This window comes from Melanerpes formicivorus, unplaced genomic scaffold (assembly GCF_026170545.1).
Source record: "Melanerpes formicivorus ecotype bairdi unplaced genomic scaffold, bMelFor1.0.p_v2 SCAF_26, whole genome shotgun sequence".
In the NCBI taxonomy this organism is placed as follows: domain Eukaryota; kingdom Metazoa; phylum Chordata; class Aves; order Piciformes; family Picidae; genus Melanerpes; species Melanerpes formicivorus.
In genome coordinates, this window is record NW_027142378.1 from 1,626,532 (window position 1) to 1,653,018 (window position 26,487).

Consider the following 26,487-nt stretch of genomic DNA (forward strand, 5'->3'; position numbering starts at 1 on the left):
AGACTGCCCTGGCCTCAGACACACTTCCCACACACCATTGAAGTGCAGATCATAGAATCATTTTGGGTTGCAAAAGACTTTTTAGATCATCCAGTCCAGCCATTCTCTAGCGCTCCCAAGTCTGGGGCTAAACCGTGGCCCTCAGCACCACATCTCTGTGGCTTTTCAGCACCTCTGGGGATGAGGATTCAACCACCTCCCTGGGGAGCCTGTGCCAGGCTTTGATAGCCCTGTTAGAGATGAAGAAGTTTCTTCTAACACCCAATCTAAACCTCCCCTGGTGCAACTGGAGGCCATTTCCTCTCATCCCTGGCACCAGAGAATTTATTTGCTGGGCATCAACCTCTAAAGACAGCCTTTGAGAAGACTTAATTATAAAGGTAAATGAAGGAGCAGGGATGTCAGAACAGAGAGATGGATTTTTACACAGTGTGGTTTCCAGTGGTTTAAATCTTTTTGCTCTACCCTTGGCAGTGCTGCATCTTGATGACAGACTTCCAGGATGTAAGTCAAACCAATGATGGTTTAGTTCAAATGAAGTTTGCACCAGGAAGATGAATGCTCTAGGCAGGGGTTTATGCTAATGAAGGCTTCAGAAAGGGAGCTTTAAAATCTTAGGGTTTGTGGTTTTTTTTTCTTCCTTCCTCTTTTCAGAACTGGATGAATCAACTGTATTTGTGCTCGGAGCAGTGCTGTACAAAAACCTGGAACTCATTCTGCCCACTCTGAGGTAAGAAATGTCATCATCTGGGTTCATGCTTCTGGGTTCATATATACACTACCTGTCAGGATAAAAGCAGACAGCCAAGAGGGTGGTGAGACTCTGGAATAGGTTCTTCAGGGACAGGACAAAGGGGAATGGTGTGAAGCTGAGGGTGAAATGGTTTAAACTGGATCTTAGGAAGAAGTTCTTCAGTAGGAGGGTGGTGAGACTCTGGAACAGGCTGCCCAGGGAGGCTGTGGCTGCCTCCTGCCTTGGGGGGGGGGGGGGTTTGTTCAAAGCCAGGCTGCATGAGGCCTTGAGCAGCTGAGTCTAGCTGAGAGGTGTCCCTGCCCATGGTGGGGAGGTTGGAGGAGATGAGCTCTGAGATCCCTTCCAACCTGAGCCATTCTAGGATCCTGTGAACATCATTTACACCTTGGCAACACCAGGAAAGAGATTTCTGCTGGCTCCAGTTAAATATCTAGGACAAGGGGAAATGGATTTAAATTGAAAGAGGATGGGTTTAGATTGGAGGATAGGATAGGATAGGATAGGATAGGATAGGATAGGATAGGATAGGATAGGATAGGATAGGATAGGATAGGATAGGATAGGATAGGATAGGATAGGATAGGATAGGATAGGATAGGATAGGATAGACCAGGTTGGAAGAGACCTTCAAGATCATCCAATCCAACCTATCATCCAACACCACCTAATCAACTAAACCATGCAACCAAGCACCTGAGTCTCCTCCTAAACATCTCCAATGATGGTGACTCCACCACCTCCCTGGGCAGCACAGTGGCCAATCACTCTCTTTGTGTAGAACTTCTTTAGGATACAACAGTGGTGAGACTCTGGAACTGATTGTCCAGAGAGGTTGTGTGTGCCCCCTCCCTGGATGCCCCCTCTCCCTCCCTCCTTAAGGCCAGGTTAGGTGGGGCCTTGAGTAACCTGGGCTAGTTGAGAGGTGTCCCTGCCCATGGCAGGCAGGTTGGAGTGGATGATCTCTAAGGTCTCTTCCAACCTGAGCCATTCTGGGATTCTCTGAACATCATTTACACCTTGACAATGTCAGGAATGACATTTTTGCTGCCTGCAGCTAAATATGTAGCAAGCTTTACCACTTCCCAACATGTTCCCAGTCCCTGGCTTGACACAAGCTAGTAAATATTTGACTGTAGTCTCCAGAAGAGCAAATGTGACACACATTCAAGTACACCCCAGAATACCAGCACTAAAAAAACCCAGTATGTGAGCTTCTGCACCCTCCCAAGGAACTGCTGTGTTTCCAGCAAGCAAGGAAAGGAAGAAAGAAATAACAAAATATATCTTGAGGGGAAATCTTTCAGAGCACCTAAGCACAGAATCTCCATCTGGTACATCCCAGGTGTTGTGTGTCCCATTTTCTGGGACAGCCTGGGCAACATATTCCACAGACTCCCCAGATCAGCAGCATTTGTACCATATGGGCTGGATTTGTCTTGTTTTTGCTGGCAGAGAATCCGCCTTGCAAGCAGTGAGAGGTGAGATGGGGCAACTGCACTGCTGTAGGACATTTTGGACAATGTGTTTAGTCCTCGTGGTGCCTGGATACAAATCCACTCGGAGGCTGGTCAGGAGTGGTGGTGCCCAGGGCTCAGTACTGGGGCCAGTGCTCCTTCATCATTTGATCAGTGATCTGGACAAGGGGACTGAGGCACTCTCAGGAGGCTTGCAGGTGACACACAGGGCCAGGAGGATGATCAGAGGGCTGGAGCACCTCTCCTATGAGGACAGACTGAAGGAGTTGGGGCTGTTCAGTCTGCAGAAGAGAAGGCTCCCAGGTGACCTAATTGTGGCCTTCCAGTATCTGAAGGGGGCTACAAGAAGTCTGGGGAGGGACTGCTCAGGATCTCAGGTAGTGATAGGACTAGGGGGAATGGAATGAAGCTGGAGGTGGGGAGATTCAGGCTGGATATGAGGAGGAAGTTCTTCACCATGAGAGTGGTGAAGCCCTGGAATGGGTTGTCCAGGGAGGTGGTTGGGGCCCTGTCCCTGGAGGTGTTTAAGCCCAGGCTGGATGAGGCTCTGGCCAGCCTGCTCTAGTGTGGGGTGTCCCTGCCCATGGCAGGGGGGTTGGAACTAGATGATCCTTGTGGTCCCTTCCAACCCTGACTGACTCTATGATTCTGTGACACTGGATTAGGTGGCAGTGTTGATCTGCTGGAGGGCAAGAGGACTCTGCAGTGCACAGGGTTCATCACTTCCCTACTGCTTCTGTCCACACTATTTCTCACACAGGCCATGGTGTCTTCATGTGTTATGTGAGTTTAGAAGACACCTGCCTGGGTGCATCCTTCCATGGACTATCCAGGCACTTAAATATCACAGAGTCAGCATTCAGGTTGGAAAAGACCCTTGGGATCACTAAGTCTAGCTGAAAGCCCTACTCTGCAAGGTTCTCACTTAAAACATAGCCCCAGGCACCACATCCAAATCACCTTTAAACACTTCCAGGCTTGGCACCACCTCCCTGTGCAGTACATTCCAATCCCTGACCACTCTTGCTGGGGAAAAAAATTGTCCTACAGCCCAGTCTAAACTTCCTCTGTTGCAGCTTGAGGTCATTCCCTCTTGCTCTATCACTAATTACCTGTGAGAAGAGGCCAGCACCAACCTCTCCACAACCTCCTTTCAGGTAGTTGTAGAGAACAATGAGGTCTCTCCTCATATGAGACATGAAATTAGGTGTTGAGCCTGGACAGGACAGCAGGCAGTGATGCAGATCTCACTCCCCACTGACAGAGCCACTTACATTCATTTTCTGGTCAAGCAGCCTGCCAGGAGCTCTCAAGAATGTGAGTGGGTTGGTGGCTTCTTAATGAGGCTGAGGTAAAATGGATGTACTGAGGTTACAATCTCAGCACCTCAAGTGCTCTTTTGGAGCTCACTCCAGAGCCATCAGAGTGCTACCAAAATTAGACACAGCAAGGAAACAGTCCTGGGATGCATCAGGTCTCTCCGGCAGGTCAAGGGATGTTATCCTCACTCTCTATTCTGCCCTGATGGAATACTGCATCCAGTTTTGGGCTGCTCAGTTCAAGAGAGACAGTCATCTGCTGGACAGAGCCCAGTAGAGAGTTATGAGCATGGTTGGGGGACTTAAACATCTCTGCTATGAAGAAAGACTGAGAGCCCTGGGGCTGTTTAGTCTGGAGAGGAGAAGGCCGAGAGGGGATGTGATCAATGTCTGTAAATATCTGAGGGGTGGGTGTCAGGAGGAAGGTGCCAGGCTCTTTGGTGGTGCCCAGTAGTAGGACAAGGAACAACAAGTACAAGCTGGAACCCAGGAGGTTCCATCCCAACATGAGTAGAAACTTCTTCACTGTGAGGGTGCTGAGCCCTGGAGCAGGCTGCCCAGAGAGGTTGTGGATTCTCCTGCTCTGGAGACTTTCCAAACCCTCCCAGATGTGTTTCCTGTGTCACCTGCCCTGGGTGACCCTGCTCTGGCAGGGTGGATGGACTGGATGATCTGTGGAGGTCCCTTCCAGCCCTTAAAACTGTGTGATTCTGCTGATTCTGTGTCATCTATAGATACTCATCTCCTTCATGTGCAGTGAGGCACTGTTCTTATTCTCCTCTCACAGAACACACTGAAACTCTGCTAAACATTAAATGTTAGTCAGAGAGATGTTTCCTCAACAGTGTGAGAGGCTTCAAAGTGCAATGAAAGGGGGAAAAAAAAAACCTCCCCAAGAACTGAATAAAACAGAAATCCACTTCAGCTGTATTTCCATTACATGATTTGGCTGCCTACAATTGGACTAGGATCCATACCTTGCCCCAGAAGAATCATTTCATTTCATTTTGTGATGAGCAAAGTGCCTGCTGAGTTAAGTTCCTCTAACTGTAGCCATGGCAATCCCTGTTTCAATGATCCATCAAAATGGAATCCTCTCCTAAATAGCTTTTCCCTAGAGGGGGGGTAAAAAAAAAGGCAATTAAAAAGTGACAACAAAATGATATTTATACTGTCTGCTATAATTACATCTAAACTGCTTTCTGCTTTGAGAACATCCACCTGGGAGTGGCCTTCTGTGAGGCTTTGCATTGGCTTCTGTGAGATCAAGCAGAAGGTGTTGAAAGCAGCACTACACACAAGGGATGAGAGGAAATGGCCTCAGGTTGCAGCAGGGGAGGTGTAGGTTGGACATTGGAAGACACTTCTTGACTGAAAGGGTTCTCAAAGCCTGGCACAGGCTGCTCAGGGAGGTGGTTGAACCCCCATCTCTGGAGGTGTTTCAAAGAGGCAGACATGTGGTGCAGAGGGATGTGGTTTAGACCCAGACTTGCTGGAGTCACTGAATGGTTGGAGTCAGTGATCCTAAAGGTCTTTCCCAACCATTACCCCAATTCTGTGATTCATTCCCCTCTCTCTCTGGTTGGACTCTGTGGTCTTATTTGGCTTTTCCAAGCAAAGTGATTCTGTGGATAATCATCAGAAACTCTCAGGCTGATAACTGATAGCTAATACCAGTTCAGTGTCCGCAGCCTAAGAAAGACATTGAACTGTTGGAGCAAGTCCAGAGGAGGGCCATAAAGATGATCAGAGGGCTGCAGCATCTCTGCTATAAAGACAGGCTGAGGGAGCAAGGACTGTTCAGCCTGGAGAAGAGAAGGCTCCAGGGAGACCTAATAGCAACCTTTCAGTACCTGAAAGGGGCTTCAAAAAAGCCAGGAAGGGACTTTTTTCCAGGGGCTTGGAGTGCCTCATTTAACCCATGAGATATTGCTTTAAATACAGTATCAGAATCATAGAACCATAGAATCAATAAGGTTGGAAAAGACCTCAAAGATCATTAAGTCCAACCTGTCATCCAACACCTCATGACTACTAAACCATGGCACCAAGTGCCACATCCAATCCCCTCTTGAACACCTCCAGGGATGGAGACTCCACCACCTCCCTGGGCAGCACATTCCAATGGCCAACAGCTCTCTCTGGAAAGAACTTTCTCCTCACCTCCAGCCTAAACCTCCCTTGGTACAGCTTGAGACTGTGTCCTCTTGTTCTGGTGCTGGTTGCCTGGGAGAAGAGACCAACCCCCACCTGGCTACAACCTCCCTTCAGGGAGTTGGAGACAGCAAGAAGGTCTCCCCTGAGCCACCTCTTCTGCAGGCTAAGCAACCCCAGCTCCCTCAGCCTCTCCTCACAGGGCTTATGCTCAAGTCCTCTCCCCAGCCTTGTTGCCCTTCTCTGGACACATTCAGGAGTCTCAATGTCCTTCTTAACCTGAGGGGCCCAGAACTGGACACAGGACTCAAGGCATGGCCTAACCAGTGCACAAACCTCATTTAATCCATGAGATACTGCTTTAAATACAGTACCAGAAGCCTCATTTTACCCATGAGATACTGCTTTAAATACAGTGCCAGAAGCCCTGTTTGACCCCAGAGTAAGTGAAATCCTTCATTTTCACCTGTTTGTTTTTCCTCTCCCAGGAATTTTACCGTTGTCAATTCCAAAATCATCGTTGTCACCATACGACCAGAGCCCAAAACTACAGACTCCTTCCTGGAGATAGAGCTGGCCCATCTGTCTAATGTGAGTACAAGGACACTTAACTGTGCTCTTCCAAGGGTATTTATCACATCATATGAGAGGGGGACGTGGGGTTGTTGGAAATACCAGCTAATAAAACTGCTAAACCTGCAGGCCAGGAGCAGGCTGAAAGAGTTTCAAGGGACTGGTTGTGTGTTTCCTGCATCTGTATGAGAAAGAATCAATTAATTGTTAATTATGGCTCCATGAATTAGTGGCATTATTATTAGTTAATCTTTACTAATAATCATTATTAATAATGGTTTAGTTAGGAGTTGTTAGGTATTAGGTAATAGGTTGGAACTGATGATCTCTGAGGTCTTTTCCAACCTGGTTGATTCTGCCACTGTACTCAGCACTGGTTAGGCCACACCTTGAATCCTGTGTCCAGTTCTGGGCTCCTCAGGTTAGGAAAGATGCTGAGTTGCTGGAAGGTGTCCAGAGAAGGGCAAGAAAGCTGGGGAGGGGTCTGGAGCACAGCCCTGTGAGGAGAGGCTGAGGGAGCTGGGGTTGCTTAGCCTGGAGAAAAGGAGGCTCAGGGGAGACCTTCTTGCTGTCTCCAACTCCCTGAAGGGAGGTTGCAGCCAGGTGGGGGTTGGTCTCTTCTCCCAGGCAAGCAGCACCAGAACAAGAGGACACAGTCTCAAGCTGTGCAAGGAGAAGTTTAGGCTAGAGGTGAGGAGAAACTTCTTCCCAGCAAGAGAGGTTGGCCATTGGAATGTGCTGCCCAGGGAGGTGGTGGAGTCCCCATCCCTGGAGGTGTTCAAGAGGGGATTGGATGTGGCACTTGGTGCCATGGTTTAGTAGTCATGAGGTGTTGGGTGACAGGTTGGACTTGGGTCTTTTCCAACCTGGTGTGGTGTGGTCTATTCTATTCTATTCTATTCTATTCTATTCTATTCTATTCTATTCTATTCTATTCTATTCCATTCCATTCCATTCCATTCCATTCCATTCCATTCCATTCCATTCTATAATTAGCACAGTAGCACAGTACATTAGAGGTTGGAAGGGACCTCCCGAGATCATCCAGTCCAACTCCTCTGCCAGAGCAGGATCCCCTAGAGTATTCTGCACAGGAATGCACCCAGGTGGGTTTGGAAAGTCTCCAGAGAAGGAGACTCCACAATCTCTCTGGGCAGCCTGCTCCAGGGCTCAGTACCCTCACTGTAAAGAAGTTTGTCCTCGTGTTGAGGTGAAATCTTCTATATTCAAGTTTGTATCCATTGGTCATTTGGCTTATTAGTGCACACCACCAAGAAGAGCTTGGCCCCCTCCACGTGCCCCCCACCCCTCAGATATTGATAGCCATTGGTCAGATCCTCTCTCAGCCTTCTATTCTCCAAACTAGACAGCCCCAGGGTTCTCAGTCTCTCTTCATAGCAGAGATGCTCAAGTCCCCTAAGCATCCTTGTGGCTCTCTGTTGGACTCCCTCCAGCAGGTCTCTGTCTGTCTTGAACTGGGGAGCCCAGAACTGGGCACAGGATTGCAGGTGTGCTCTCAGCAGGGCATTAATTGCTTATTAATTATTATTATACCATGAGTTTTGAGGGTTTCATTTCAGCAGCAATTCCTCCTGAGAACTCTCCATTCATTGCTTTGATGACCACAGCTGAAAATGTAGACTTGTGCTGGATGATCAACCTTTTGCCCCCTGCCTATGGCAAAAAACTACATAGTTCGCCACCCCCTTCTTTTTTTCCCCCCCTTCTTTTCTTTCATTATTTTACACAAAAGCCACTTCTTACCTAAATTCTTGGAGTGGCCTTGAAAAACAGATCCTCTGGTTCCAATTTGGCTTAGGGTTGTTAGAAGTGTTTGAGACAGATTGGGCAATTCTGTTTAATCCTGTGCTTTTCAGCCTTTTGTTTAATAGCACATGAAAAATGTTTTAAATGGGGGGAGGGAGGGAAAGGATGCTGTGCAGGTCTTAACTATATCAAAATTATTAGAAGCTTTTCCTCCTGCTATCAGCAGACTTCCAGCAGCCACAGGGAGAACTTGGCCTCCATGAAAGCCAGGAAAGAACTTTTTACAAGGGCTGGTAGTGATAGGATGAGGAGCAATGGCTTTGAGCTGGAAGAGTTCAGATTGAGACTGGAGATGAGGGAGAAATGCTTGAGAGGGAGGGTGGGGAGACACTGGAACAGGTTGCCCAGGGAGGCTGTGGATGCCTCCTGCCTGGAAGTGTTGGATGAAGCCTTGAGCAATCTGGGCTGGTGGGAGGTGTCCCTGCCCATGGCAGGGGGTGGGAACTGGATGAGCTTTAAGGTCCCTTCCAACCCAACCCATTCTGTGATCCTTCTGGAGGCAAAAAGGATTTTGTTGGAGTTGTGCAGCTTTTAAAAGATGAGTTTGGAGTCTACCTTATCAAAGTACTGGGAAAATGTGATCACATTTACCAGCATCCTCACAGGGCTCAAAGACCAAATCTCACATCCTATGTCCACTTCTGCTGCCCCAGCACCAGAAGGAGATTGAAACAATGGAGAAGGTCCAGAAGAAGGCCATGAAGATGATCAGAGGGGCACCTGCCCTGTGAGGACAGGATGAAAGTTGGAGCTGTTCAGCCTGCAGAATGGAAGGCTCCAGGGAGAACTTATAGAAACCTTTGAGTACCTGAAGGGGACTAGAAGAAAGCTGGGGAAAGGACTTTTTACAAGGGCTGATAGTGATAGGAGGAGAGGAAATGGATTGAGGCTTGAGGAGGGGAGATGTAGACTGGAGATTAGGAAGAAATTCTTGAGAGTGAGGGTGGGGAGACACTGGAACAGGTTGCCCGGGGAGGCTGTGGATGCCTCCTGCCTGGAGGTGTTGGATGAAGCCTCGAGCAATCTGGGCTGGTGGGAGGTGTCCCTGCCCATGGCAGGGAGGTTGGAACTGGATGAGCTTTAATGTCCCTTCCAACCCAACCCATTCTGAGATCCTCTTCATCATGCACTTCAACCCACGTTGTCACTGTGGTCAACTGTCTGTTAGCCTTTCATTTCTCTGCCAACCTCCACAGCAGAACATGGAGCTGTGATTTACACTGCCTCCACACAAACATCCCCTGCTTTTGTTCAGAAACTCGTTCCTTTGGCTACAAGATGAAGCAATGCTGATAAATCCTTCAGCTAATTAATATTTGAAGGTGTTTTTTTTTTGGTGGGAAATATTGGTGGTGGACAGAAGCTGTTACAAGCAGCACGACACAAGGCTGGCTAACAAAAAGTGGAACCACTGTCCTCAGAAGCTGAAAGTGTAGAAAATTCTGAGGGAGGGATTGTTGTCACCATTTAATGGTGCTACTTCTTTTTAATCCAATCCTTTGAGCAATTTACAGAGGAAGCTTAGGGCCAAGATCCCAAATCTTGGAGATGAAATGAACCTTTGTAGTTACAAGAGGTCAGATTAGAGAAGACTGATAGTCCCCTTGCTTTGAAAACCTTTCAGTCACAGAATATAGAATCACAGAGTCAGTGAGGCTGGAAAAGACCTCAGAGGGGGCTCAGTTGGTAGTGCATCAGACCCCTAATGGGAAGGTTGTGAGTTCAAGCCTGCAGTGGGCAGTAGTGTCCTCCCTACTCTAGTCATGAGGTCTGTGGTGACAGGTTGGACTCGATGATCTTTGAGGTCTCTTCCAACCTTAGTGATACTGAATACTGAATATCATCAAATCCAACCTATCACCCAACACCTCATGACTAACTAAACCATGACACCAAGTGTCACATCCAATCCCCTCTTGAACATATCCAGGGATGGTGACTCCACCACCTCCCTGGGCAGCACATTCCAATGGCCAATCTCTCTTGCTGGGAAGAACTTTCTCCTCACTTCCAGCCTAAACTTCCCCTGGCACAGCTTGAGACTGTGTCCTCTTGTTCTGGTGCTGGTTGCCTGGGAGAAGAGACCAACCCCCACCTGGCTACAACCTCCCTTCAGGGTGTTGGAGACAGCAATGAGGTCTCCCCTGAGCCTCCTCTTCTCCAGGCTAAGCAACCCCAGCTCCCTCAGCCTCTCCTCACAGGGCTGTGCTCCAGACCCCTGCCCAGCTTTCTTGCCCTTCTCTGGATACATTCAAGTTTCTCGATGTCCTTCCTAACCTGAGGGGCCCAGAACTGGACACAGGACTCAAGGTGTGGCCTAACCAGTGCAGTCTGCAGGGGCAGAATGACCTCCCTGCTCCTGCTGGCCATATTCTTCCTGATGCAGGCCAGGATGCCATTGGCCTTCTTGGCCACCTGGGCACACTGCAGGCTCATGTTCAGCTACTCTCAACCAGTACCCCCAGATCCCTTTCTGCCTGGCTTCTCTCCAGCCACTCTGCCCCCAGCCTGCAGCACTGCCTGGGGTTGCTGTGGCCAAAGTGCAGAACCCGGCACTTGGATGTGTTTTTTATCAGGAATGGGTTTTCTTGTTCTCTCTGTTGTTTTCAAGGCTTGGGTCTTGAAATGTTGTTTATTATTCAGAACACTTTGTTTCCAAATGGTTTTAGTACTCATTTTTTAAGCAACCTTTAGAACATCCGTGCCAACAGAGAGGAGCAGACCCACACACGTTTGTTCTTTTACCTCCCCATCCACTGATTAAATTAAGCAGATAAGAAATGGGCAAATGTGATCATTTAATGAGTTGAAGCCAAATAAGCCTTCAAATATTAATTAGCTGAAGGATTTATCAGCATTGCTTCATCTTGTAGCCAAAGGAACGAGTTTCAGAACAAAAGCAGGGGATGTTTGTGTGGAGGCAGTGTAAATCACAGCTCCATGTTCTGCTGTGGAGGTTGGCAGAGAAATGAAAGGCTAACAGACAGTTGACCACAGTGACAACGTGGGTTGAAGTGCATGATGAAGAGGATCTCAGAATGGGTTGGGTTGGAAGGGACCTTAAAGCTCATCCAGTTCCAACCTCCCTGCCATGGGCAGGGACACCTCCCACCAGCCCAGATTGCTCGAGGCTTCATCCAACACCTCTAGGCAGGAGGCATCCACAGCCTCCCTGGGCAACCTGTTCCAGTGTCTCCCCACCCTCACTCTCAAGAATTTCTTCCTAATCTCCAGTCTACATCTCCCCTCCCCAAGCTTCAATCCATTTCCTCTCCTGCTATCACTATAAGCCCTTGTTAAAAGTCCTTTCCCCAGCTTTCTTCTAGTCCCCTTCAGGTACTCAAAGGTTATCATAAGATCATAGAACCATAGAATCAATAAGGTTGGAAAACACCTTGAAGATCATGGAGTCTGACCTGTCACCCAACACCTCATGACTACTAATCCATGGCACCAAGTGCCACATCCAATCCCCTCTTGAACACCTCCAGGGATGGGGACTCCACCACCTCCCTGGGCAGCATATTCCAATGGCCAACAACTCTCTGTGGAAAGTTCTCCCTGGAGCCTTCTCATCTCCAGTCCGAACAGTCCCAACTTTCATCCTGTCCTCACAGGGCAGGTGCTCTACCCCTCTGATCATCTTCATGGCCTTCTTCTGGACCTTCTCCATTGTTTCAATCTCCTTCTTGTGCTGGGGGCAGCAGAAGTGGACATAGGATGTGAGATTTGGTCTTGTGCCCTGTGAGGATGCTGGTAAATGTGATCACATTTTCCCAGTACTTTGATAAGGTAGACTCCAAATTCATCTTTTAAAAGCTGCACAACTCCAACAAAATCCTTTTTGCCTCCAGAGGGAATTTGAACTCTCACCTCCTGGCAGCACAGAAGTTCTCTCCAGGGACACTAAAGTAATGAGCCACCAGCAGAGTAGGACATCAAGCTCTCAGCCAGCCTGAAACCCTGGCTTCAAAACACAGTTGGCATTGTGCTGCAGAGCTGTCAGAGCTGCCAGTCATCTCCAAAGCTGAGTTCTGTGTGCCAGGCAGAGATATATTTACATCTACATCCACACACATATGTCTGGGTTGGAGATAGCCAAGTGCTGCACTGTGGGGTAGGAATCGATACTGCAGCAGCCCTTAACAGTAATGGACACAGAGCTGCTTCCTTAGCTCCAGCTAAGTAATTAGCTGGCAGCAGCTGGGATGAGATTGCTGTCCTCACACAGAACCATGCCTGCTGGAGGTAACTCCATGGCAGCAGGGTGAGGAGAGCTTGCCAGGAGGCTGTGTCCAGAAAGCCTCTCAAAAAGAGAAAAGAGAGTAACAGGTTAAGGGTGAAGAATCATAGCATCATAGAATGGCTCAGGTTGGAAGGGACCTTAGAGATCATCTACTCCAACTTCCTTGCTGTGGGCAGGAACACCTCTCAACTAGGCTTGGTTGCTCAAAGCCTGTCCAACCTGGCCTTAAACAACCCCAGGGAGGAGGCATCCACACCCTCCCTGGGCAACCTGTGCCAGAGTCTCACCAGCATCGTACTGAAGAACTTCTTCCTCAACTTCAGTCTAACCCTGCTCTGCATCAGCTTCAAACCACTCCCTCTTGTCCTGTCTCTAGACACCCTCAGGGAAAGTCTCTCTGCAGCCTTCCTGCAGGATCCTTTCAGGTATAGAAAAGCAGCTCTAAGGTCTCCCTGGAGTCTTCTCCTCTCCAGGCTGAACACCCCCAGCTCCTTCATCCTAGCCTCAAAGCAGAGCTGCTCCAGCTCTTGGATCATCTTTGCAGCCTCTGCTGGACTCTCTCCAAGAGTTCTGTGTCCTTCTTATGATGGCAAACAGACTCCTTGTGCTCCATGTGGTCCTTGGGCCATGTTTGATCAGGATATCAAAAGGGGAAGGAGTTCTGAAAGGCTGCTGTGTTCTTGGGATCTGCCAGGCCTGGCAGAGCAAACTCTCACTCAAGATCTCCTTAAGGAACAGGAGGAATATTTCTCCTGCTTTCCCTTTTCCTACCTAACCTCTCATTAGTGAGTGCAGTTGCCAAAGAGCCTCTTTTTTGCTGTTGTTGCTGCATTTGAATGCATTCTGAAGAGAGCAAAACGATCTGACAGCAGCAGCAGCAGTTTGCCTGTGCTGCAGCTCTCTGCAAAGGATTTTACTTCCCTCTGGTTTGTACATTTCTTTGTCATGGCTTTATTTTATTTTGTTTTAGGTGGTTATTTTCTTTTCTTCTTCCAATTTCCACTGTGGGAATAATGAGCATGAACTGTAGGATATCTGCTGCTAAGAAAGAGATGCTAAGAAAGCATAGCCAGCAGGGCCAGGGAGGTGATTCTCCCCCTCTGCTCCCCTCTGGTGAGACCCCACCTGGAGCACTGTGTCCAGTTCTGGAGCTCCTGGTACAGGAAGGATCTGGAGGTGCTGGAAGGTGTCCAGAGAAGGGCCATGAGGATGAGCAGAGGGCTGGAGCTGTTCTGCTATAAGGACAGACTGAAAGAGTTGGGTTTTTTCAGCCTGGAGAAGAGAAGGCTCTGAGCAGACCTAATGGTGGCCTTCCAGCATCTGAAGGGGGCCACAAGAAAGCTGGGGAGGGACTTTTGAGGGTGTCAGGGAGTGATAGGACTGGGGGGAATGGAACAAAACTCGAAGTGGGTAGATTCAGATTGGATGTTAGGAAGACGTTTTTCCCCATGAGGGTGGTGAGACACTGGCACAGGTTGCCCAGGGAGGTGGCGGAAGCCTCAGCCCTGAAGGTTTTTACAGCCAGGCTGGATGTGGCTGTGAGCAACCTGCTGTAGTGTGAGGTGTCCCAGGCGATGGCAGGGGGGTTGGAACTGGCTGATCCTTGAGGTGCCTTCCAACCCTGACAATTCTGTGATTCTCACACATGCAGTGTTTTATGGGAGTACTGTTTTATTACCTTGGCAAATGGGAATTGTTCACCCAGTCTCAGGATACAAAGTGATACTCTTCATAAAAAAACATTTTAAGTGAAACAAACAAACAAACAAAAGGTTATTTCTATATTGCCATTCCACTCTTAATTTTTATCCTATTATCTTCTTCTCATGGACTGGCAGCCCAGGAAATCCAGCTGTATCCTGGGCTGTATCAATAGGTGTGTGGTCATCAGGTCAAGGGGGGTGATTCTGTAGCTCTGCTCCTGTGAGACCCCACCTGGAGTTCTGTGTCCAGCTCTAGTGCTCCCAATACAAGAAGGACATGGAGTTGCTGGAGAGAGGCCAGAGGAGAGCCACAAAGATGAATGAGGGGCTGGGGCACTACTCCTGTGGGGACAGGCTGGGACAGTTGGGGTTGCTCAGCCTAGAGAAGAGAAGGCTCCAGGGAGACCTTAGAGCTGCCTTCCTGTACTTGAAGAGGATCTACAAGAAAGCTGAAGAGTGACTTTTTACAAGAGCTTACAGTGATAGGATGAGAGGGAATGGATTGAAGCCTGAGGAGGGCAGATTCAGACTGGAGATGAGGAAGAAATTCTTGAGAGTGAGGGTGGTGAGACACTGGAACAGGTTGCCAAAAGAAGTTGTGAATGCTTCATCCCTGAAAGTGTTTAAGACCGGGCTGGATGAGGCTATGAACATCCTGGCTACTGAAAAATGTCCCTGGCCATGGCAGGGGGTTTGGAACTAGAGGTTGTTTTAGATCCCTTCCAGCTCAAGCCACTCTGTGCTTCTGACATTGCAACAGTTTGCCCAGGGAGGTGGCTGGGGGCCCATCCCTGGAGATACTCAATGTGAGGCTGGGAAGGGCTCTGAGCAACCTGATGTATTGCAGGATGTCCCTGCTGGCTGCAGAGGGGGTTGGACTGGATGACCTTTGGAGGCCCCTTCCAACCCAGACCATTCTATGGTTCTGTGGTTCTATGCTTCTATTATTCCTTCATTCTGTGATTCTATGGTTCTATGATTCTATTATTGCATGATTCTGTATTCTCCTCTATCAACATGTCTGAAAGCTTCTTGGTAGTGAGAGAGAGGCCTGGTCTCTGAATCTCCATGGACCTATTGACCAGTGCTTTCTCCTGTTCCCTCTGCCCCTTCCTCTTCTTGACTACACAAATGCTTGAGGGAATGGAGCATCCTTGAGTGATGTTTGTGTGGGGCTGTGTTAACATAAAGTGCCCCTTGCAATATGGTGGGTTGAAATATTTATACTCACAAAATTCAATGCCCTCAGCAAAATCCTGCAGTAGAGGATCAAAATTCCCCTAAATGCCTCTCTCACAAGCATCTTCAGAAGGACTTTTATTGTCTTTGACCAAAAGGTGGATGGAAGAACTTAAATGTGTAAGAGATGATGGTGATGATTTAACACATTTTTACTTCACAGTTGTCTTTTGTTTATTCCCAACTTTACCTGCTGTGCCAACTCTCTTCAGGAGAGAACTGCACTAATCTTGACACAGACAAAGAGTGGACTCCACCTGTTCCTTCAAACCACTTGTGACTGTGTTCAGAATATAGTTCTCACCACAGGCTCACAGGATGTTAGGGGTTGGAAGGGACCTCTGGGGATCTTCTAGTCCAAGCCCCTGCCAGAGCAGGGCCATAGAATCCAGCACAGGTCACACAGGAAACACATCCACACAGGGCTGGAAACTCTCCAGAGAAGGAGTCTCCACAGCCTCTCTGGGCAGCCTGCTCTGGGGCTCTATGACCCTCACAATAAAGAAGTTCCTCCTCATGTTGAGGTGGAACCTCCTGTGCTGTAGTTTCCATCCATTGCCCCTTGTGCTTTCACAGGGCAGAAGTGAGCAGAGGCTTTTCTTGTCCCTTCCTTCCTGACCCCCAGCGCTCAGGTATTGATAGATATTGATTAGATCCCTCTCCAGACTAACCAGCCCTGGGTTTCTTAGCCTCTCCTCATCAGGCAGTGCTCCAGTCCCTTCATCATCCTCCACTGGACTCTCTCCAGCAGATCCCTATCCCTCTTGAGCTGGGGAGCCCAGAACTGGATGCAATACTCCACGTGGGGCCTCACCAGGGCAGAGTAGATTCTCTATTTTCTCTACTTGCTCCTTAATATATTTGTGCTGCTCTGACTTTCTGGCACTGTCCAACGTTGATGATGAACAGCAAAGCACTTTGGCAGTTTTTTTTAACCAGTTAATTCCTCCTAAATCAATCTGAGTTTTGATTAAGGAAGATTTACAAGATTAGGGACAAAACCTGAACTGTAATTTTTGCCTCAGCTCTTTCCAGACAGCAAAACAAACATGAATAATAATGAAGACATTTCAATTTCCCAAAACATTAACCACAGCTTAATGATGTGTAATAAACTGAGATTCCTGGCCTCCTCTAAATCACATCACAAGTCTTCCACTGCCTTAGCTGGGTTCAATGATCTTAAAGGGCTTTTCCCACTGAAAGGATTCATTGATTCTAGCAGGAAATGAGGAATCGTTCTGAAGAAGGATCTGGGAGTATCCAAAGAGTGTCAGGAGGCTTTTCTCACTGATGTCCAGCAGCAGGACAAGGGGCAGTGGACACAGACTAAAACACAGGAGGTTCCAGTAAACTGGGTTCTACACATTGGCCACAGCAACCCCAGGCAGCGCTACAGGCTGGGGGCAGAGTGGCTGAGAGCAGCCAGGCAGATAGAGACCTGGGGGTAGTGGTTGATAGCAACTGAACATGAGCCTGCAGTGTGCCCAGGTGGCCAGGTGGCATCCTGGCCTCTTTCAGAACAGTGTGGCCAGCAGGAGCAGGGAAGTCATTCTGCCCTGTACTCAGCTCTGGTTAGGCCACACCTTGAGTCCTGTGTCCAGTTCTGGGCTCCTCAGTTTAAGAAGGACATTGAGACGCTTGAAGGTGTCCAGAGAAGGGCAAGAAAGCTGGGGAGGGGTCTGGAGCACAGCCCTGTGAGGAGAGGCTGAGGGAGCTGGGGTTGCTTAGCCTGGAGAGGAGGAGGCTCAGGGAAGACCTTCTTGCTCTCTCCAACTCCCTGAAGGGAGGTTGTAGCCAGGAGGGGGTTGCTCTCTTCTCCCAGGCACCCAGCACCAGAATAAGAGGACACAGTCTCAAGCTGCACCAGGGGTGGTTTAGGCTGGATGTTAGGAAGAAGTTCTCCACAGAGAGATTTGCCATTGGAATGTGCTGCCCAGGGAGGTGGTGGAGTCAACATCCCTGGAGGTGTTTAGGAAGAGGTTGGATGGGGCACTTGGTGCCATGGTTTAGGTTGATTAGATGGTGGTGGATGATAGGTTGGACTTGATGATCTCTGAGGTATTTTCCAACCTGGTCTATTCTATTCTATTCTATTCTATTCTATTCTATTCTATTCTATTCTATTCTATTCTATTCTATTCTATTCTCCCATCCCATCCCATCCCATCCCATCCCATCCCATCCCATCCCATCCCATCCCATCCCATCCTATCTTCAGAGGTCCCTTCCAAATTCTACTGTTCTGTGTATGTGTTTGTGTGACTTCAAAGAGGTTGAAGCTGGGAATGTAAATCTCATAACCACCCCAAAATAGTAATGTTTTGAGGCAAAACCTCTGCTGATTTAGGACCTAACTGACCAAAGGGCTTGAGTGTTGAATGTGAGGTCATCGGAAATCCCAGCCTGCAGACATTTTGCCCAACATGTGCATGGAAGTTTAAAAGGCATGACAGGTTTTGACATCCAAGCTGCCAAAAGGGCTGCAGTTGTGCTTCTAAACACACCTAGAAATGTTCAGTTGAGTCTCTCCACAGAAGAACTCTTATCTCATATTTCAGTCACACTAGGGCATACCAAATAGACAACCTTGATGCTTAACCTCAGCTAAGAGAGAGAATACAGCTGATGGTTTTTCATGGTTTAATGGCCATGGTGATCTTAGGTTGAAGGTTGGATTTAATGATCTTAAAGGTCTCTTCCAACCAAAACCATTCCGTGATTCTATGAGTTTGTGATTCTATGATTCCCTGATTCTGTGATTCCATGGGTCTATGATTCCATGATTCTATGATTCCATGATTCTGTGATTCCATGAGTCTATGATTCCGTGATTCTGTGGTTTCATGATTCTATGGTTTCACAATTCCATGATTCTATGACTCCATGATTTTCTGATTCCATTATTCTATGATTCTGTGATTCCATGATTCTATGACTGTAATTCTCTGATTCTCTGACTCTATGATTCTATGATTCCATGGTTCTATGACTCTGTAATTCTCTGATTCTCTGACTCTATGATTCTATGATTCCATGATTCTATGACTCTATGATTCTATGATGCCATGGTTCTATGACTCTGTAATTCTGATTCTATGACTCTATAATTCTGATTCTATGACTCTATGATTCTATGACTCTGTAATTCTGATTCTATGACTCTATGATTCTATGACTCTGTAATTCTGATTCTATCATGCCATGGTTCTATGACTCTGTAATTCTGATTCTATCATGCCATGGTTCTATGACTCTGTAATTCTGATTCTATGACTCTATGATTCTATGATGCCATGATTCTATGGTTTCATGATTCTATGACTCTCTAATTCTCTGATTTTATGTCTCTGTGATTCTCTGATTCCATGACTGCATCATTCCATCATTCCATGATCCCATCGTTCCACCATTCCATGATTCCATCGTTCCACCATTCCCTGATTCTCTGCAATGCTCTGCTTTGAGGTCCAAGTGCTTTTGAAATCCCTTGCAAGAGCAAACCTTCAGCTTTTGTTATTCCAGCGGCATCAATTCATCAGAGCATAAACACCACCATGTAGGAGAAGCCCCAAATGGATGTGTAGGTCAAGCACAACACATTTCCCCCCACCCCCTGCACATCAGTAACTAATAGGTTTGTTTGTTTCCTTCTTAGGGCACGTTGAATCCCTACTGTGTGCTGTGGGACGACTCAAGAACGTAAGTGACAAATGTTTGCTTCTCTTGCAATGGCTCAGATATGCCAAAGTGCTTAATCATATTGAAGTGCTTGGTCAGTAAACAAGGTTGGGATGAGGGCAGGGAGGGTATAAAAAGTGCTGGGTTCTCCAGCCCCTTGGCTTCCTTTCTGAGCTGGTGTAAATTGAAGTAATACAATATCTCAGCAGGAAGAGATTACTCACGGAGTCATTTTAATCTGCTGCTTCAAGATAAAAAAAGAGGGTGTCTAGGAACTGGAGTTCCTTGATGGTAGTTGCTGGGCAACAAGTGAGTGGGTAAATGGTCAGACATAACCAAGGAGGGCTCCCATTTCTGGTACCAAGGGGAGAAAGAGCATCTTCAGGTGTAAATACCCGCAGCAGTCTTCACTTTAGCTGGGGCAGATCTTCATTTTAGTGCAGTAAAGCAGGAGCTGTTTGCTAAATGGCCTTCTGCTGCGTGCTTCTCTGTGTGTCCCCCCTGTAGCAATAGAGAAAATGGTGCTGTAAAGGAGCTGAGCAGCAAAATCAGTGTGGACCAAAAAGAATCCCAAGCCTGTGCAGCTGTGATTTGCTGCATGAAGCTTTTACAGCATCCCTCCCCTTAAACTCAAGGTGAACTTTGCCTTAACACAGATCAAGTGTTTCAAGAGGGGTGCCTGGATGGTCTGAAGATTAGTTTGTGCTGCTGGTTCAGCTGTGTTTTGTCTGTCTCACACTACAGACTCATCTACAGCATGGGAAAGTGGTGTGCTTTTGGGAGTACTTTAATCCTTGAGTTCAGGTTTCCTTCAGTACACTGATGGCTGGCAATAAACATTATGGTATAGAAATGGGACACTTAGGATGTGGTACTGGAAAGCATTCCAAGTACAAGCAGGACTGTGGTCTATGCCTCTACAAAAGAATCATCTTAGCAACACCTCAGTGTTCTATAGGGCCACGAGGATGAGCAGAGGGCTGGAGCTGCTCTGCTATGAGGATAGATTGAGAGAGTTGGGGTTGTTCAGTCTGGAGAAGAGAAGGCTCTGAGGAGACCTAATTGTGGCCTTCCATTATCTGAAGGGGACTACAAGAAAGCTGGGGAGGGACTTTTCAGAGAGGCTGAGAGAGCTTTAGCCTGGAGAAGAGCAGACTGAGGAGAGGATCTCATTAATGCTGATCAATAGCTAAAGGGCAAGTTTCAGGAGGATGGAGGCAGACTCTTCTCAGTGGTGTCCAGGGGCAGGACAAGGGGCAGTGGACACAAATTGGGACACAGGAGCTTCCATGTAAACTCCTTCCAGTACCTGAAGGGGGCCACGAGAAAACTGGGGAGGAACTTCTTAGGGTGTCAGGGAGTGATAGGACTGGGGGGAATGGAGCAAAACTAGAAGTGGGTAGATTCAGATTGGATGTTAGGAAGAAGTTCTTCCCTATGAGGGTGGTGAGACACTGGCACAGGTTGCCCAGGGAGGTGGTGGAAGCCTCATCCCTGGAGGTTTTTGAGGCCAGGCTGGATGTGGCTATGAGCAACCTGCTGTAGTGTGAGGTGTCCCTGCCCATGTCAGGGGGGTTGGAACTGGCTGATCCTTGAGGTCCCTTCCAACCCTACAACTCTGTGACTCTGCAAGATGCATGGAGCAAAGCACATATATACCCCTTGCTCTTATGGATTATTCTGTGCACATGGAATGCAGAGCATCTGGAACATGTTCCTTGTTCCCTCTTCACAAGGATTTGCTCACCCAGCAGCGGTGCAGCCTTTTCTTTCCCATTTCTTTAGGCACTGAATTGAACAGCCCTGCGTGTTCACAGTGAGCTTCTCTGTTTTCACTGCAGCAGTCCAGAATATCAAAGCCATATTTGCATGGAATTAGACTACCAAAAGGAATAATAATTATTAAAAAAAACCAACCCAGAGAGCCATGCTGTGGATTGAACAATGATTAAAAGATTTCATGCAGGTATTTTGGGAGGAAGCCCTGAAGGAGTCCCAAACAAATGTGTTTTGTGCTTGCCACGTGTTTTGCATTCCTATTAGTGTCCTTTCTAGAGCAGATGAGAGCTCCAGGAGCAGTACTGCTTTCACCATGCTTCAGAGCCTGCATGGGAAAGGCACTTTTGGAAACACCTGAAAATTAAGCTTACACATAATGCACCTAGGTCCCAGGATGGCACCTAGGTTAGGGCAGCCCTTGATATCCATCCAGGCTAGGTGATGATGATGAATGTGTCCAGAGAAGGGCAATGAGGCTGGGGGGGTTCTGGAGCACAGCCCTGTGAGGAGAGGCTGAGGGAGCTGGGGTTGCTTAGCCTGGAGAAAAGGAGCCTCAGGGGAGACCTTCTTGCTCTCTCCAACTCCCTGAAGGGAGGTTGTAGCCAGGTGGGGGTTGGTCTCTTCTCCCAGGCACCCAGCACCAGAACAAGAGGACACAGTCTCAAGCTGCACAAGGGGAGGTGTAGGCTAGATGTTAGGAAGAAGTTCTTCCCATAGAGAGTTGCTAGCCATTGGAATGTGCTGCCCAGGGAGTCACCACCCCTGAAGGTGTTCAAGAGGGGATTGGATGTGGCACTTGATGCCATGGTTTAGTCATGAGGTGTTGGGTTGGACTTGATGGTCTTTGAGGTCACTTCCAACCTTGGTGATTCTGTGATTCTGTGGTGAAACACTGGAACAGATTGCCCAGGGATGTGGTTGAATTCCCATCCCTGGAGACAGTCGAGATCAGGCTCAATGTGTCCCTGGGCAGCCTGCTCTGGCTGGAGCTGTCCCTGCTGAGTGCAGGGGGGTTGGACTTTTGAGGCTCCCTTCCAAGCTGAATTAATCTGTGAAGGAACTGCAAACAGTTTAAGACAAAATGAAGCTTCTGTTGGGTTTTCTCCTGTCTCTCTTACTTTTCTGGGAAGGAAAAGAAGGGAGAGGGAGGCAGCAGAGACAGTCTCAACCAGCAACTCACCCCTTGATTAGAGCATTTACCTGGGGACCTCAGGGCCTGGCTTTTCATGGTTTGTTTCTTTAGAGAAGTTGCTTGAGGAGTTAGGAATACACTTTTCATCCTCCCAGGAGCAGCCCCTGCCCACTGAGCTCTCAGCTCCTCTGGAGTGTGTTACTCACAGCATGTCCTTTTGGAACTCTACCATACTATTTAGGCCAATATCCCTCACTTGGGCAGCTGGTCCCCAGCACCTCTATATTTAATCTTGCCACCCTTTCTCCATGTGTTTGTCACCATGCCACATGGAAAGCTCAGCCACAACACAGTCAGTGTGTTTTTTTCTTTCTCTAGCACTGTTTTCCTTTATGTAAGTCTAGGCAAGGCTGTGTAAGCCCAGGGGAGGTCAGAGAATCCTTCTGCCTCTGCTTGCAGTCCTATTTTAAACCCACCCTCTGCTGTGGCAATTTTGTAGGTTGTCTGAGCAGTTCTTGTGAGCCTTCTGTGCCCTAGCAGACAGCATGGAGCTGTCTGGATGGAGCTCTAGGATCCATAAAAGTTTGGCTCTTAAAGTTTGTCTCAGTGGATCCAGCCCTTGAATGAGGGTGCAGAGCTCAAAACCCAGTAAGAGGCTGGAAACTGAGTTCCTCAGTACTAACCATCACCAGTACCACCCTCACATGCAAACCATGGGTGACACCATCATGATGGGGTCATGGAAAGTGGGGTGGACAAAGTAGGTCAGTGGAAGGGGTTGATATGCTTATCAATGTCTAAAGGGTTGGCTGTCAGGAGGAGTCTATTACTTGCACTATGGCTCCTTTCTGGAATTGAGTGGTTTCCACAGTGAGCAGAGTGTGGACCTGCCCTGCGTGGGAAAGCCTCATCTGGAATACTGTGTCCAGTTCTGGGCTCCCCAGTTCAAGAGGGACAAGGAACTACTGGAGAAAGTCCAGCAAAGAGACACTACTTTGATGAGGGGAGTGGAACATCTACCTTAGGAGGGAGTTGGGGTTGTTCAGTCTGGAGAAGAGAAGGCTCTGAGGAGACCTTATTGTGGCCTTCCATTATCTGAAGGGGACTACAAGAAGGCTGGGGAAGGATTTTCTAGAGAGGTTGAGAGAGCTTTAGCCTGGAGAAGTGCAGACTGAGGAGGGGATCTCATTAATGCTGATCAATAGCTAAAGGGCACGTTTCAGAGGGATGGAGGCAGACTCTTCTCAGTGGTGTCCAGGGGCAGGACAAGGGGCAGTGGACATAAAGTGGGACACAGGAGGTTCCATGTAAACTCCTTCCAGTATCTGAAGGGAGCCACAAGAAAGCTGGGGAGGAACTTCTTAGGGTGTCAGGGAGTGATAGGACTGGGGGGAATGGAACAAAATTAGAAACGGGTAGATTGAAATTGGATGTTAGGAAGAAGTTCTTCCCCATGAGGGTGGTGAGAGACTGGCACAGGTTGCCCAGGGAGGTGGTGGAAGCCTCATGCCTGGAGGTTTTGAAGGCCAGGCTGGAGATGGCTGTGAGCAACCTGCTGTAGTGTGAGGTGTCCCTGCCCATGGCAGGGGCGTTGGAACTGGCTGATCCTTGAGGTCCCTTCCAACCCTAACAATTCTGTAATTCTATAAGTTAAGAAAATCTTTCCTTTGAGGGTGCTGAGCCCTGGAGCAGGCTGCCCAGAGAGATTGTGGAGTCCCCTTCTCTGGAGGCATTCCAAACCCACCTGAACATGTTCCTGTGTGATTTACTCTGGGTGATCTTGTTCTAGATGATCTCCAGAGGTCCCTTCCAACCCCTCCTGCTCTGTGACATCTCCTGTGGGATTTTCAGTAGCCAGGGACTGATGAGCAGCTGCTGGTTCTTGAAGGCACTCTGGGCACACATGTTCTCCACGGGGCACTGTCAGCTGCTGCTGCTGTGCTCCACAGCTGTACATGGTGCAAAAAGACACCTGACAGCACTGGGGAAGGGAAGGGCTTTAGGATTCTGGGTCTCAGCAGGCTGTTGTAGCAGTATGAAAGGGTTTTGTTTGCCCAGCTGTGTGCTGCCTGCAGTTTGTGCCTGCTGGAAAAAGCACAAGGAAATGTGCTGCATTTTTGGATATTGGAAGCACTTCTACCTGGCTCAGCTGTGGTTTAGTGCAAGTGGTAGGGTCTGCTCTGTTTGCTTTCGTCCCCCATTGCCATACAAAGTTACACTGACAGTTGTTTGGGTTTTCTATCCTGAAACTATCTGAAGCCAGCAAAAAAACTCCACGGGAGGAATGAGAAATGGTCAATATTTCTACAACTTCAGTATTCCACTCCAGACACCCAGAGTGGCAACAGAGAAAATTATTTCAGTTGGCAAAGACCTTGAAGATCATCAAATCCAACTGTTCTCTAACTCTGCCAAGGCTGGGGCTAACCCATGGCCCTCAGCACCACATCTCTGCCTCTTGGAAACACCTCCAGGGATGGGGATTCAACCACCTCCCTGGGCAGCCTGGGCCAGGCTTGGAGAAACCTCTCAGTCAAGAACTGTCTTCTGATATCCAACTTAGAGCCCCACTCATGCAACTTGAGGCCTTTTCCTTTCTGGTTACTAGGGAGCAAAGCCCAACCCCCAGCTCACTGTAGCCTCCTCTCAGGGAACTGTAGAGAGCAATGAGGTCTCCGTCAGCCTTCTCCACACTGAACACCCCCAGCTCCCTCAGCTGCTCCTCCCCAACCCTCTTCTCCAGACCCTTCAGTAGCTTCTTTGAACTTCTCTGAGCACACTCCTCAATGTGCTTCTTGGAGTGAGGGTCCCAAAACTGAAGCCAGGGCTCAAGGTGTGGCCTCCCCAGAGCTGAGCAGAAGAGGAGATACCAGACCTAAACTTAACATAGTGGAATTTACAAGCTGCTGCTGTTCTCCTGTACTGCAGGAGTGCTGTCAGCTCTTGTACAACATCAAATGGAACCTCTCCACCATGGAAAGCAGGCAGAGCAACATCTTCTTTGCTGAAGTCATGCCCACAATGAATCAGTATCCATGGGAGGAATTTCTAATTGAGGTCTTTTTTCTACCACTGCTTTTTCACCAACACCTACACAGCCTGCAAACAGAGCTTCTGTGGCCTGCTCAGATTTATAGCACAAGGAGGGGGAAAAAATTAATTCAGAAAGGAAATCAAATTAATTCTTGTTAATAAGTTCACTTTCTTGTTAATTTTTATTGGGTGATTAATCAACTCCATTGTTGAGAACTCAATTACTATTTATTGCCTGCATGCAGATGCAGACATTCAGAACCTAAAAATAGTGGTTTCCTGTAATATCAGGCAATTATCCTTCTGCAGCTCAGATAAAAAGAGCTGCTGGTTGGATCTTCAGACTCACATTTAGAGACTTCAACTGGATTGGCTTTAATGGGTAGTGAGGGCTGAAGATAATTAAAGCAGTTTGAATGTGTGTGGCCAGGAGGTCAAGGGAGGTTCTCCCTCTACTCTGCCCTGGTGAGGCCATGTCTGGAACGTTGTGGCCTGTTCTGGGTTCCACAGTGTCTCAGTCCGGAGAGGGAAAGAGACTCAAGTTCGTTTAGAACATTCCCATGTTGTGAAATGAGAGGCACAAACCAGGCTAAAGTATCAACAGCTAGACTATTTATTACATAAATAAAGTGGGCATAAGGAGGGGAGAGGGAGAAAATAGAGAGGGAGAGAGAGAAGAGAGAGAGAAGAGGTAAGGAATTATATTACCACACCCCTCATCCCCCCCAAGACAGTTTGAGTCTGTGGAGGAAAGGTGCTGCAGGAGATGTTGGGTCTGTAGAGAAAGGGTGCTGAGGCTTTGCTGGAGAAGAGCTGTGGTCCTCTGGGGAGATGTTGGGTTGGTACAGGAACGGTGCTGAGGCTCTGGCTGGAGAAGAGCTGTGGTCCTCTGGGCAGTCTGGGTCTGTAGAGAAAGGGTGCTGAGGCTTTGGCTGGAGCTGTGGTCCTCTGGGCAGCCTCTTTTCTCCGGAGCAGCATTGTCCCGGCTTTCCCTTCTCAGCGGCATGGTCCGACTCCTGTGTTTTCCTTCATCTCCTTTTTTCTCCCCGTTTTTCTCCTCTGTTTCTCTCTACAAACCAGTAGTTGCTCAAGTCTTTTATACAGTTTTTAGTCCTTAGGTATGTCAGGAATTCCAGGGGCAAGGAAATAATCCAGGTATCCGTTCCCCCGGAAATCTTTCTGTGTATTGCTGTGTGTTTGGGCAAGATTTTGGATGGAGGGGGAGGGTGCCTCCACCTCCTCCGTCTCCATCCAGACAAGCCCCCCACATTCCTTATACATCAGGAAACAGGTGGTGCACCCTTCCCAGGGTACTTGATGGGTGGAGATTATCTTGCCCTACAGGCATGACAGTTGGGTCCTTGGGTCCATTGTTGTAGTCCCGTGTTATCACGATGCAGTCACAAGTGGATTTGCATCCAGGATTGGTAGACAGGATTCTTTGCATCTTTCCAGTGGCTCTGCTATCAGTTTATCTTTGTTGACTCACACCAAGAGAGACAAACTTGTCATCTTCCACACACAGTTCAGGAGGGAGTTCTTTTTTTGCCCCCTCTGTCCCTGTCCTTGTGT

General features: G+C 48.2%; 1 protein-coding gene across 1 annotated transcript in view; it reads left to right on the forward strand.

Annotated features, from left to right (window-relative positions):
- Positions 1-26,487, forward strand: part of ADGRB3 (adhesion G protein-coupled receptor B3) — a 553,776-nt gene that overhangs the window by 313,206 nt on the left and 214,083 nt on the right. The window contains 3 exon segments of the mRNA XM_068153437.1: positions 655-730; positions 6,191-6,293; positions 18,949-18,992. Coding sequence (XP_068009538.1) covers positions 655-730; positions 6,191-6,293; positions 18,949-18,992 — 223 coding nt within the window.